At 36.7% G+C, this 14,127-nt stretch overlaps 1 protein-coding gene across 4 annotated transcripts in view; it reads left to right on the top strand.

Moving 5' to 3' along the window:
* Window positions 1-14,127, top strand: part of LOC143348526 (uncharacterized) — a 101,980-nt gene that overhangs the window by 48,935 nt on the left and 38,918 nt on the right. For 3 of the 4 annotated variants that reach the window (XM_076778822.1, XM_076778821.1, XM_076778820.1), the window contains exons 9-12: window positions 4,691-4,903; window positions 5,235-5,759; window positions 9,072-9,365; window positions 9,931-10,231. In XM_076778822.1, coding sequence (XP_076634937.1) covers window positions 4,691-4,903; window positions 5,235-5,759; window positions 9,072-9,365; window positions 9,931-10,231 — 1,333 coding nt within the window. The remainder of the gene's footprint in view (window positions 1-4,690; window positions 4,904-5,234; window positions 5,760-9,071; window positions 9,366-9,930; window positions 10,232-14,127) is intronic. The other variant, XM_076778823.1, reaches the window with a different exon arrangement.

Here is a 14,127-nt window from a genome sequence, read left to right as displayed (position 1 = left end):
TAAATTCATTTTCAATTAAATAAACAATTTATGGTCCAGTTTTATCGTACACTAGTCGTACGATCGGTAGAAATTGCTGAAACTTGTTTGGGTATGTAGCGTCAAAGTAAATATCAAAATAAACATAGAAGACAGCAAAAATTGTAGTAGGTGATATGATCATTAGGTAAAGGATGAAAAGCCCTTTAAAATGAGCGTTTGTACGAGTCGATAGCTTCATTAGTTCCGGAGATATAGCGATTTTAATTTCAAGTCGCTGCGGTGGCTAGTTTCGGAGATAGGGTTTGTTTACGTTTTTGTTGCGCTCGCGCGGGTTCATTCATCCCCCGCGCGCGTAGATAGTAGACAGTGCGTAGTAAATTCTTGGAAATACTACGGAACTGGGTCACGACAGTCACGTACGCAGGCTAGGTCAGTACCAAGCAAGTGCGACAAGGAGGTCCGACTGCTAGACGAAGACAGAGATAGTCGAATTAAGAAAAATTACCTTTTACATAAATTACGATATCTCGAAAACGGAAAGTCGGATCGACAAAAACCAAAAGCCATTTTAAAGGGGAGGCTTTGCCGCTTCTAACAATGCTTCGATAATTAATAAAACACTAATAGTTTCGGAACTGCACGCGTCTAAAGTTTTTAGTATTTTTAATGCGCGTGAATAGGCTTTCGTAAGGCGGAGAGTCAGACGTAGCGGAATTTTAAAAATTACGATTGTCTTTACACGATGATATCTCCGAAACGGAAAGTCGGATCGACAAAAACCAAAAGCCATTTTAAAGGGGAGGCTTTGCCGCTTCTAACAGTGGTTCAATTATTAATAAAACACTAGTAGTTTCGGAACTGCACGCGTCTAAAGTTTTTAGTATTTTTAATGCGCGTGAATAGGCTTTCGTAAGGCGGAGAGTCAGACGTAGCGGAATTTTAAAAATTACGATTGTCTTTACACGATGATATCTCCGAAACGGAAAGTCGGATCGACAAAAACCAAAAGCCATTTTAAAGGGGAGGCTTTGCCGCTTCTAACAGTGGTTCAATTATTAATAAAACACTAGTAGTTTCGGAACTGCACGCGTTTAAAGTTTTTAGTATTTTTAATGCGCGTTAATAGCCTTGTCTAAGGCCGAGAGCGGAATTTTAGAAATTACCTTTTACATAAATTACGATATCTCGAAAACGGAATGTCGGATCGACAAAAACCAAAAGCCATTTTAAAGGGGAGGCTTTGCCGCTTCTAATAATGCCTCAATAATTAATAAAATACTAATAGTTTCGAAACTAAACGCGTCTAAAGTTTAACTATTTTTAATACGCGTTGTTAGACTGTTCTAAGACAGTGGGAACTGTAAATTCTCTCCTTTCGTCTTTACTATACATATATTTCCTATTTACATCGGAAGCTAACCAGAATTTGGTACCAAATGTCCAGTTTTTTACAAAAAAACATAAATCGTTCAACCGGTCAGATGACCGGTCGTGGTAGGCAAGACAGACTACATATTTTTCTCAGAAAATAAACAATAAGATTGGAAGTGAATATTGTAAAATTCATTGTACGTATACTATTAGAAAAATCATGAAGTAAAATGGCGCTAAAATAATATTATGTGTTAGAAATTCTAAACGAAATTTTAAAAACGGTCATTCGACCGGTTGTGGTAAGTTTAGTGTTAATATTTCGAACATGTTTGCGCGAAGCTCCAGCAGATTATCGTTGTTTAAATTTTCATGTACGAATAGCTTCTTTGGTAAGATCCAAAGCTCGTGTCGATACTCTGCAAGTATGCCACTTGCTTCAGCTATTCTCCGCTCGTGCCAGTCAGAGTTTCTCTCGGAGGACGGTCCACGGTGCTTTGGCTGTTTATCACTCAAACATTTATGCAAATACGTTGGTCATATTGCCTGTATTCGTGTCAGCCGCTCGTGTACAATTATACCTAATTGCTAGTTCGCGAAAGACGTTAAGCTCACCGTTCAATTCGAAGCTCCCCTTTGGGCATCTCGGTCTTTTAATATTCGCATTCTTCGCGATATAACGACTCCATTTCCGTGGCAATAATCTTCCCTTTGGAATATCTAATTGGCGGTGCTTAATCCTGCAGCGATGGAAATCCTTTTTCCTGCGTGTGCCCCGCGGCGTGTTAGTTCTCGAGCAAACTCGGCTTTCAAACGGAATATTATCTGTTTAAATCGCTGATGTTAACTGTCTATTATTCTTGAAACTTCCATCATCTTATGGGAAAGAGTTGATAAATTCTTTTTAAATCTTGAAACAGTCGAGTTTCAGATTCGAGTCGTCTTAAATCCTAAATATTTCTATTAGTTACCGTATGTATCTTCGTACCAACGCTTACGTGAATTCGTGTTACATACCGTAGATGAAAATTAATATTGAAAGTGTCGTTTATTTATATTTGTCATCTCACACATACAGGGTGTGCAGCCACCCCTGGGAAAAATTTTAATGGGGGATTCTAGAGGGCAAAATAAGACGAAAATCAAGAATACCAATTTGTTGATGGAGGCTTCGTTAAAAAGTTATTAACGTTTAAAGTTCCGCCCGTACTGAATTTTTTTCTCGAAAATGCGCAAGATTTCGGGGGTATGTCTATTCACCAAAAATGATTATAATTGACCCCCGCAACCGAAAATAATTTTTCCAGAACAATTTAAAACTTTTTAATTTTGTCGAAAAATTTCACACGTTCTCGAATTTTTTTCTCGAAACTGGGTAGGATTTCGGGGGTATGTCGATTCACCAAAAATAATTGTAATTGACCCCCGCAACCGGAAATAATTTTTTCAGAACGATTTGAAATTTTTTTTTTTCGTCGAAAAATTTAGGCACCTACCCCCTGTCAATTTTTCTTAAAAAATCGATTTTCATTTTTAGTCATTTTGTTTGGCACTATACGTAGGTACCCATGAGCCCTACTTCAGAAAAAAGTTTCATTGAAATATATTCACTATTATAGTAGTTATGGTACTTTCAAATTTGGAACATTTTTATGGGGGATTTCTCATGTTACGAAGTCAAAGAACAACTTTTTCAATGTTGTTAGAATTTTTACATATTCTTCACCAAAATACGCGTTGTTTGCCGTTTGAAACATTAAAATCCTCTAATCCGTTCAGAAGTTATGACGTTTTAAAGATACGCGTGAAATTTCGCAGAACCATTTCTGGCCTCATATTAGATTTTCTGTAAGGAATTTTTTTCTCGAAAGTGCGTAGGAATTCGGGGCTATGTGTACTGACCAAAATTGATTGTAATTAACCCCCACAACTAAAAATAATTTTTTCATAACGATTTGACAAATTTTTTTTCGCCGAAAAATTTCAGCACCTTCCCGTTTTTTTTTCTCGAAAGTGGATAAGATTTCGGGGGTATGTGTATTCACCAAAAATGATTGTAATTGACCCCCGCAACCGGAAATAATTTTTTCAGAACGATTTAAAACTTTTTAATTTTGTCGAAAAATTTCACACGTTCTCGAATTTTTTTCTCAAAACTGGGTAGGATTTCGGGGGTATGTCTATTCACCAAAAATAATTGTAATGGACCCCCGCAACCGAAAATAATTTTTTCAGAACGATTTGAAATTTTTTTTTTTCGTCGAAAAATTTAGGCACCTACCCCCTGTCGATTTTTCTTAAAAAATCGATTTTCATTTTTAGTCATTTTGTTTGGCGCTATACGTAGGTACCCATGAGCCCTACTTCAGAAAAAAGTTTCATTGAAATATATTCACTATTATAGGAGTTATGGTACTTTCAAATTTGGAACATTTTTATGGGGGATTTCTCATTTTACGGAGTCAAGGAACAACTTTCTCAATATTGTTAGAATTTTTAATACGTAATACGTGAATTCGTGTTACATACCGTAGATGAAAATTAATATTGAAAGTGTCGTTTATTTATTTTTGTCACTTCGATCCATCAACTTATAGGAAATAGTCGATTGAAACAGGCTCTTATGTAAGGATTCATTGAAATGTTTCGAGACTTCTGTAATCCTAAATATTTCTATTAGTTATTGTATGTATCTTTATATCAACGCTTACGTGAATTCGTGTTACAGATCGTAGATGAAAATTAATATTGAGAGTGTTATTTTTTCTCTCATCATGAAACAGTAAGTTTGCAATTTCAGATGCATCTCGTGGACTGTTGCTTGCACAAGAGAAAGCAATCTGAGATATTTGCAGAGCGTATATCTGTTCCGAGAGCACGGTTGAATATCAAATACACGCGCGTAAATAAAGTAGTCGGAAGAATCAGGGCGGATAATAACATTTTTACCGACGTCGTAAGCATAATATTGGCGTGACACGGTTCCGTTTATCAGATCGCTTTTTATGATCAATAAGCGCCATTCGCAAGGAAACAGACTTACGGAAGATATTGCTTTGCAAAAATCACGTTTGCTCCGGTTTAACAATTTCCATACGAGAATTGCCTTAAGAATTCTTTAAATATCGCACTGGTGTCTTACATATAAAAAGATTCGATTTAAAATAAATGGTTTAACTTCTCGGAAAGGAAAACCCCCCGTTCGACGGCGAGAATGGAAATTTCTATACGCCAGAACGAATTCTTTGTCGAAAAATATTTCCCGGATGCTCGTATATCGAACAGGAGATTAAGCCAATCGTACTGAAAGATAAAATTCCGTGGTGTTCCGAGTTAGGCTGTCGTCGAGGAGCCGTGCAGTCCACCACCGATACTGGAGGAAACGGAAATTCCATTCGGATTGGAGGTGCCACCGTCGCCGGCTAGGTCCAGCAGCAGCAGCAGTTCAGGCAGTTACGACCTGAAAGATGCGATGACAGATCTGGGTCAGGAACTCGAGCAGACTGCGCCTCTGAGCGGACACACCTCAGAAACGGAGCTGGATCGTGACGTAAGACGATAATTAAACTAATTCCGATCGGCCCGAGTTTACTCGAGTTCCTCTCGAAATCAACATCTATTTACAAATCCCTAGAAAGGTGTCAATTACGCCGCGCCATTTTCTCGGCACCGCCGAATTCCAGCGACTGACCGTCAAGAATTAACTTCTGAAATTCCGCTGCATCTCCGCTAGACTGCAATAGTCATTAGGCATCCTGATCCTCACCATTCGCCCCTAAACACTCGCTGTTGACAGCTTTCGATATAGCAATTTCAAATTCTTTGAATATCGCCGAATTTCAAAGTGTAAGACCCTTTCGATCGATCGAATATCTTTCCAGGAAGGTCACCGTTCGTCGTCGGGGGGTTACGCGGAGTCTCCGCCGGATCTACGCACCTGGAGCGAGGAGGAGCGTCGCAGGCGACGACGAAACTTCACTCTGGACTTCCTGGGTAGCGCGACGGAGGCGGAACGCGGCGCTGAACTCTACACGGACTACGCGGAGGTCAGCCCTACGCCGAGTCATCGTCACAGATTGAGGGGGAAGTCGACGAGCGCCAGGAGCCCGCACAGGAACAACAGGAAACGCGAAACGACCAACCAACAGTCGACGCAGTCGCAACAGCAGCAGCAACAGATCACCAGGAGTCCCCAGAAGGAGGATTGGAGGGTGGAACCGGTCGAGGACGGCGGCCACGTTCCTACGTCGGACGATTCCAGCTGCAGTCATCATTACCACATGCACCATCACCATCATCATCATCTGCACAGGGAGGGAGCCGACGGAGGAAGGCACAGGAGAACCAGAGAGAGTCCACGGAAAAAGACCGGTGGCTACGTGTCCGCCAGAAGGAGGAGCAACGAGGTGAGCACACACAGGTCATTGAATTTGCATGATCGGAGAATTTTAATGTCGGGAAATACAAGTTTCAAGGATGGAAAATTAGTACTAGAGACCCGGGAGACTGGTATCTTGTTTGCTGGTAAATTATGAAATACACGGAAGTCGTTGGAGGATTCGATTTTTATTCGAGTTTCATTTGGACAGGATTGTATGATTTGGTAGTAGTAGGATCGAGTAAGTTTCAGAAATAGAGGAAAATAACTTACCAGAGTAATTCGTATTAAATAATTTATATTAGAGGAAGATCTTCAGGTATTCTACGAAATATCATCCTGTTTGATGGTAAATTATGAAATACACGGAAGTCGTTGGAGGATTCGATTTTTATTCGAGTTTCATTTGGACAGGATTGTATGGTTTGATAGTAGTAGGATCGAGTAAGTTTCAGAAATAGAGGAAAATAACTTACCAGAGTAATTCGTATTAAATAATTTATATTAGAGGAAGATCTTCAGGAATTCTACGAAATATCATCCTGTTTGATGGTAAATTATGAAATACACTGAAGTCGTTGGAGGATTCGATTTTTATTTGTGTTTCATTTGGACAGGATTGTATGGTTTGATAGTAGTAGGATCGAGTAAGTTTCAGAAATAGAGGAAAATAACTTACCAGAGTAATTCGTATTAAATAATTTATATTAGAGGAAGATCTTCAGGAATTCTACGAAATATCATCTTGTTTGATGGTAAATTATGAAATACACTGAAGTCGTTGGAGGATTCGATTTTTATTTGTGTTTCATTTGGACAGGATTGTATGGTTTGATAGTAGTAGGATCGAGTAAGTTTCAGAAATAGAGGAAAATAACTTACCAGAGTAATTCGTATTAAATAATTTATATTAGAGGAAGATCTTCAGGAATTCTACGAAATATCATCCTGTTTGCTGGTAAATAATAAACTACACGAGTCGTGGGAGCTTGGTCTGCACACATACTGCAAAATGGAGGTTTTGAAACCAGTTTTATTCGGTCAGGTCTGGTTCGAAAATACGAGGATTGAATAAATTTCAGAAATTTAATGGAGTAATTTGTATTAAATAATTTATATTAGAGGAAGAACTCTAGAAATTGTTCGAAATATGATCCTAATTGCTACTACATATTGAAATACACGAAAGTCGCTGGTGCTTGGTGTGTACACATACTACAAAATGGAGGCTTCGAAACCAGCTTTATTCGGTTCGAAAATACTAGGATCGAGTAGATTTCAGAAATTTATTAGAGTAATTTGTATTAAATAATTTATATTAGAGGAAGAACTCTAGAAATTGTACGAAATATCATCGTGTTTGCTGCTAAATAATGAAATATACGAAAGTCGCTGATGCTTGGTGTGTACACATACTACAAAATGGAGGCTTCGAAACCAGCTTTATTCGGTTCGAAAATACTAGGATCGAGTAGATTTCAGAAATTGACTAGAGTAATTTGTATTAAATAATTTATATTAGAGGAAGAACTCTAGAAATTGTACGAAATATCGTGTTTGCTGCTAAATAATGAAATATACGAAAGTCGCTGGTGCTTGGTGTGTACACATACTACAAAATGGAGGCTTCGAAACCAGCTGTATTCGGTTCGAAAATACTAGGATCGAGTAGATTTCAGAAATTTACTGAAGTAATTTGTATTAAATAATTTATATAAAAAGAAGAACTCTAGAAATTGTTCGAAATATCATCCTGATTGCTGCTACATATTGAAATACACGAAAGTCGCTGGTGCTTGGTGTGTACACATACTACAAAATGGAGGCTTCGAAACCAGCTTTATTCGGTTCGAAAATACTAAGATCGAGTAGATTTCAGAAATTTACTAGAGTAATTTGTATTAAATAATTTGCATTAGAGGAAAATCTTCAGAAAATGTAGGAAATTCCATCGGAGGTAAGCTTTTTGGGTAGTAAAATATATATCAACGAGATTGTGGTTAACTGGGGCTAACGAAGAATTCCAAAGTACTTGGGCTAGGAGTCTACTGAATATCTAATATGGCGTACTTTCAACACCTGCTGCAGTTAATGCAGCAATATCTCAAAAACGAAAGTATCGCCAAGCCGTGTTTATCGAAACCATTTTCACGCCTCCGGGCATAGATATTCTCGTGAATTTTTCAACGTCGCTCTTTAATTATTCCACTAGCAAAAAGCATTTAGCAATTTTGCATAGTTTGTTGCCTTTTCATCCAGATTTACTTTTACACATTTTGTAATTAGCTTTTCACCGTTTGTATTCAAAGTCTCGTTGATTTATTTAATTTTATTATTGTAAACGAAGGGTTCAAACTAAGGCCTTTCACCCTTGCTATTTAATCCCTTTGCACTTCGAAAAGTCTATTAAAAGTTTGTGACCATTACTTCTGAAAACAAAAAAACCTCTTTTCCACGATAAATGCCTATAATTTAAATTTTATTTATATATTTCCTAAATTCTATTTGCATTATAATAAATGAAGCTCGAATCGAGCTATGGTATTATATTAATATCTCAACGTATAAAAAGTCATTGTCTTGGTCAAAGTATTTATTAAAAATTCCCCAATGGAATTGATCGTAAATTCAGTTGTATAATAATAACAAAAAAAAAGAAGTAAGATACGCATGGATAGTGAATAGTATATTCACCAATATACTATTCAATGTAATTGTCTTGGTCAAAGTATTTATTAAAAATTCCCCAATGGAATTGATCGTAAATTCAGTGGTGTAATAATAACAAAAAAAAAGAAGTAAGATACGCATGGATAGTGAATAGTATATTCACCAATATACTATTCAATGTAATTGTCTTGGTCAAAGTATTTATTAAAAATTCCCCAATGGAAATGATCGTAAATTCAGTGGTGTAATAATAACAAAAAAAAAGAAGTAAGATACGCATGGATAGTGAATAGTGTATTCACCAATATACTATTCAATGTAATTGTCTTGGTCAAAGTATTTATTAAAAATTCCCCAATGGAATTGATCGTAAATTCAGTTGTGTAATAATAACAAAAAAAAGAAGGTAAGCATGGAGGACGACATTTAATATTTTAATCGATATTTGGTCCCACGGGGGAATGTTTAAAAAAATAAATGAGGTTCCCGGTGGGGCTCGTACGAGAGAGGATTAATCAGATTAATCAGATTAGTCGGATTATAATAAATTGTCGAAGAATCGTATCGTGTCGCGTGTACGTTTAATCCTGCGTATATTTTTCTGGAACGATCGAGGCGTAAGGGGTAGTATTGGCGCGATATGAGAGCACAGTGCCCCTGTTCCATATAGGACAAGAACGCAGCCATAACAGGCAGCCTGCCACGAAGAAGATCACGCGCGGCGGACGACATAATGTGTTCGAGGCTGAGTCCAGGCCGTTATCAACGCAGTCCAGGACACAACGGACAACGAGCCATGATTGTGGAAGCGCAGAGCCCAGAAGCGAGATTAAAAGCTCTTTCAGCGGAGTCTTTGAGGTCTGTCAGTCCGGGCAGCGACAGTGTCTTTTACAGCGAAGGCGCGGACCAATGTCTCACTGTCAGCGCCCTGGAGGCCCTGCAGTGCCATCACTGCGGCAGAGAGGTAAATTATTTATTGTTTACTAAAACCCCTTTACGCGCCAAGGAAACAAACGAGCGAAACGATCGGTGAAGCTATTTTTTTGGTAGAAATCGCATAGCCACAGACGAACGAAACGCTTTTAGTGTAGTTAGTTGTTGCTTGAGTCTCGAATCTCTTCCTTTCCTCCTACTTCTGTAATTTGTCGCGCCCTCTACCCTGGCTGGGAATTCAAGACAGATGATACCAAAGTATCGGGGAAGTAAAAAGCTGTAGAATATTCCTGAATTCTAAATTGAATCGAATTAAACGAAAGTCTCGATATGACGAACCTCTGCGAAGCCTCCCATTTCGCTAATTCTATTGACAAAAATATGAATTTCAATAGAGATCCGCGGTCTAATGGCGGCTTTAGACAGGTAGATGATATCGAAGTATTCGAAAGCGCGAAATTTAAATTCTAAACGGAATCCAAGTAGATGTTTAAAGAAAGAAACACCTGCAAGTTGTGATCGATCTGTCTCTCTATCTATCGGTCTATCTACCTCTTTTCTCTATCGTGCGTGCTGCCATGTTGCTCCACCCCGAGGTCTCGGAAGAGATCGTTCGACCGCCGGCAGGTTTCGCGGACTCCCCGGAAGGGCACAGGGCGTCCTCGAAGCACGTGGCCGGGCACAGGCTCTACAAAAAGTTCGACAAAAGGTACCGATCGGAGGATCGAGGGGACAGGAGGCATCGACGAAGCAGCGGCGGCAGATCGGACGTCAGGGCGAAATCCGAGGAGAGGGCTGCTCCGAGACGAGGGAGCAGAGGATCGATCGACGAGACGGCTGCGGGCAGGAAAAGGCTTCAAGCGAGGAGCACGGACATCAGTTTGGAAATTCTTACAGGTTAGATTAATGGATCCTCGCGAAATTTTTATCTGCTGCTCCGTCCAACCGGCAGAGCCACTAAATTTAACACTAAACCTAGAGATACTTCGTGTATTTACACTTTTACGAGGCAACGTACTTCTAATTTTTGCATTATTTGTGTAGAAAGTTGTGTTCTTCAGTTTAATCGCAAGATATCTTTCTCTTTTATGTGGCATATGTTTTCTTAAAGCATGCACTTTAAGAATCTAAACGTGTATACTTAGTACTTATGTGTCGTGCGGAAAATTAACAGACTACGTCGAGAATTTTTTCATTTTCATTCGATAGAAGATAAAACGAATTTTTTTTCTAGTCGACACCGTAGTTAACTCTGGAGAAAACAATTATTTACGAGAAAAATGGCATAGTAATTCTGAAAACGTCCTGCATGCTAATTTATATTCATTTTCGATTGAATAAGTAATTTGTAATCCAGAATTGCTGAAACTTCTTTGGGTATGTAGCGTCAAAGTAAATGTCAAAATAAACATAGAAGACAGTGTAAATTATAGTAGTTGGTATAGTCGTCTGATAGGGGATGAAATGCCCTTTAAAATGAGCGTTCGAACAAGTCGATGTGATGGCTAGTTTCTAATTTGGAGATATAAGGTTTTGAAGCTTTGTTTAAAAAATATCGTGAAATTAAATGACGCCAAAGCTATCATTCTGTATTAAAAATTTTTAAAAGAAAAAAACAGAGACGACGTCTGTCAGCCGATAAAATATCTCAAGTGTAACACATTTTGAAGTGTTAATAAATTTAGAAAATTTGGAAGATTTTTCATCGAGAATTCTTAGCCTTTCTTGAGAAATGTATTTTTTCGAGTTGTGAGAATTTTGTAATATGGAAGTTCTAAAGTTATCAAAATTTATCGAATGCATGATTCTGGAAAAACGTTTTCCTAATTTTTTGGCGTTGAATTAATGCTCATTCATGTTGTTTGTCTGCGAGAATGCATGAAAATCGCACGCAATGCGGTGGATGTTGCCACTGTTCCCGTTAAAATTTTTGGAATATCTCCTGCCTGACAGCAGTAGCACGCAGACGAGCATTATCGCGCGCAAGAATCACCTTCCTGCTCAATTTCCAGGGTCGTTTATTTTTTAGAGCCGTTCGTAATCGCTTTAATGCGTCGCAATAACCTGAAATGGCATAAGCAATCAAAACATTAATTGTTTTCCCTTTGAGCTTAAATTCCGCGCGAACGATTCCTTTTGGAATCGAAACTGATATTATATTTGCCTTCTTTCGAGTATTTTCAATAAACAATTTTTTTCTCGAAAGTGTGCAGGATTTCGGGGTATGTCTGTTCACCAAAAATGCTTATAATTCACCCCTGTAACTAAATATAATTTTTTTAGTATGATTTGAAATTTTTTTATTTCGTCTAAAAATTTCAATACCTACTCGAATTTTTTTCTCGAAAGTGGATAGGATTTCAGGGGTATGTCTATTCACCAAAAATGCTTATAATTGACCCTTGTAACTAAATATAATTTTTTTAGTATGATTTGAAATTTTTTAATTTCGTATAAAAATTTCAGTACTTTTAATCATTCAGTAATTTTTTTCTCGAAAGTGGATAGGATTTCAGAGGTATGTCTATTCACAAAAAATGCTTATAATTCACCCCTGTAACTAAATATAATTTTTTTAGTATGATTTGAAATTTTTTAATTTTGTATAAAAATTTCAGTACTTTTAATCATTCAGTAATTTTTTTCTCGAAAGTGTGCAGGATTTCGGGGTATGTCTGTTCACAAAAAATGCTTATAATTCACCCCTGTAACTAAATATAATTTTTTTAGTATGATTTCAAATTTTTTAATTTCGTCTAAAAATTTCAACACCTACTCGAATTTTTTTCTCGAAAATGGCTAGGATTTCAGGGGTATGTCTATTCACAAAAAATGCTTATAATTCACCCCTGTAACTAAATATAATTTTTTTAGTATGATTTGAAATTTTTTAATTTCGTATAAAAATTTCAGTACTTTTAATCATTCAGTAATTTTTTTCTCGAAAGTGGATAGGATTTCAGTGGTATGTCTATTCACCAAAAATACTTATAATTCACCCCTGTAACTAAATATAATTTTTTTAGAATGATTTGAAATTTTTTAATTTCGTATAAAAATTTCAGTACTTTTAATCATTCAGTAATTTTTTTCTCGAAAGTGGATAAGATTTCAGGGGTATGTCTATTCACAAAAAATGCTTATAATTCACCCCTGTAACTAAATATAATTTTTTTAGTATGATTTGAAATTTTTTAATTTCGTATAAAAATTTCAGTACTTTTAATCATTCAGTAATTTTTTTCTCGGAAGTGGATAGGATTTCAGGGGTATGTCTATTCACAAAAAATGCTTATAATTCACCCCTGTAACTAAATATAATTTTTTTAGTATGATTTGAAATTTTTTAATTTCGTATAAAAATTTCAGTACATACTCGAATTTTTTTCTCGTAAGTGAGTAGGATTTCAGGGATATGTCTATTCACCAAAAATGCTTATAATTCACCCCTGTAACTAAATATAATTTTTTTAGTATGATTTGAAATTTTTTAATTTCGTCCAAAAATTTCAGTACCTACGCAAATTTTTTTCTCGAAAGTGGGTAGGATTTAAGTGGTATATCTGTTCACCAAAAATGCTTATAATTGACCCTTGTAACTAAATATAATTTTTTCAGAATGATTTGAAATTTTTTAATAACTTTTTAATGAAGTCAAGAAATTGATATTTTTGATTTTCGTCTTATTTTGGCCTCTAGAATCTCCCATTAAAATTTTTCCCAAAGGTGACCGGACACCTTGTATATCTATAACTAAATTATATAGATAACCAGGATTTTAGTATTTTTCAAGGAATAAAAATTATATTTGTTATAACTGTCGCGTAATTGTATTCGAAAGCGTTATTCCGGTCTTTATTGCGTAGATTTTGTTAAAGTAGGGAACCGTATCTTGAATATTTCGGGACAAAACGTTACCTCGGTTTCCTGCAGCGTGCATAAAACGCTCTAACAAGAAGTTGTATGGCGCATCGTGAAAAGCACGTTTGAAAGTTCGGATGCGTAAACTTCATTAACAGTTTTCATATCTGGCAGGAAACGCATTTTACAGGCGAAACGGATGTACGGAGTATTGCGAAACGAGCGTAATAAAGGTGGGCAAGTATCGCCCTTGTAAAAAGTTACGCAATGAAACGCGATTGAAAAATTGAGTGGAGCCCCGGCGCAGTCACGTAGGGAAGTTTTACACGCTTTTCTCTTACTATTTATTTTCCTTTAAGAAGATTAGTTGCTTTTGTCCTCCTTATGATGCAATAAACTACGGTCTGGGGGAAAGATACGCTTATTTATTTCTCAACGTACATATTGCGCTCGATAAGAAACTTTTCCAAGACCCGGTAAATAGTGACTCGAGAAAGTAAACAATGCAACGTTGACTATTTGCGAAACAAAGAATTATCGTTAAATGAATATTAAAATAATTAAAAATCTTAAATTCGATCGAATCTTCGGGGAGAAGCGACAGTTTTGATAAATACATTTCGATAAAATATATCCTTTAACATTAGAACTACCGGAAGTGGTCAGAATGATTCCTAATTTCTAATAAAAATTGTAAAAAATTGATTTTTGAGACTTTTCTATAAGAGAATGAATAAACATTTATTTCCATTGTGTTATACATTTATTCGAGCGTCTATCGCTTTAATTTCTTCGATACAAATGGATGCACTATAATTCTCGATAGTTCTAGCGTTATAGACTCTTTTTTAACCGAAAAAAATAATTCACGTGTTATGTATACGCGCATACTTGGCAAAACTATGCGCCGATGTTTCCCAATTGATATATTT

This window comes from Colletes latitarsis, chromosome 11 (genome assembly GCF_051014445.1).
Source record: "Colletes latitarsis isolate SP2378_abdomen chromosome 11, iyColLati1, whole genome shotgun sequence".
Lineage (NCBI taxonomy): Eukaryota > Metazoa > Arthropoda > Insecta > Hymenoptera > Colletidae > Colletes > Colletes latitarsis.
This window is presented reverse-complemented; position numbering and strand designations above follow the sequence as displayed.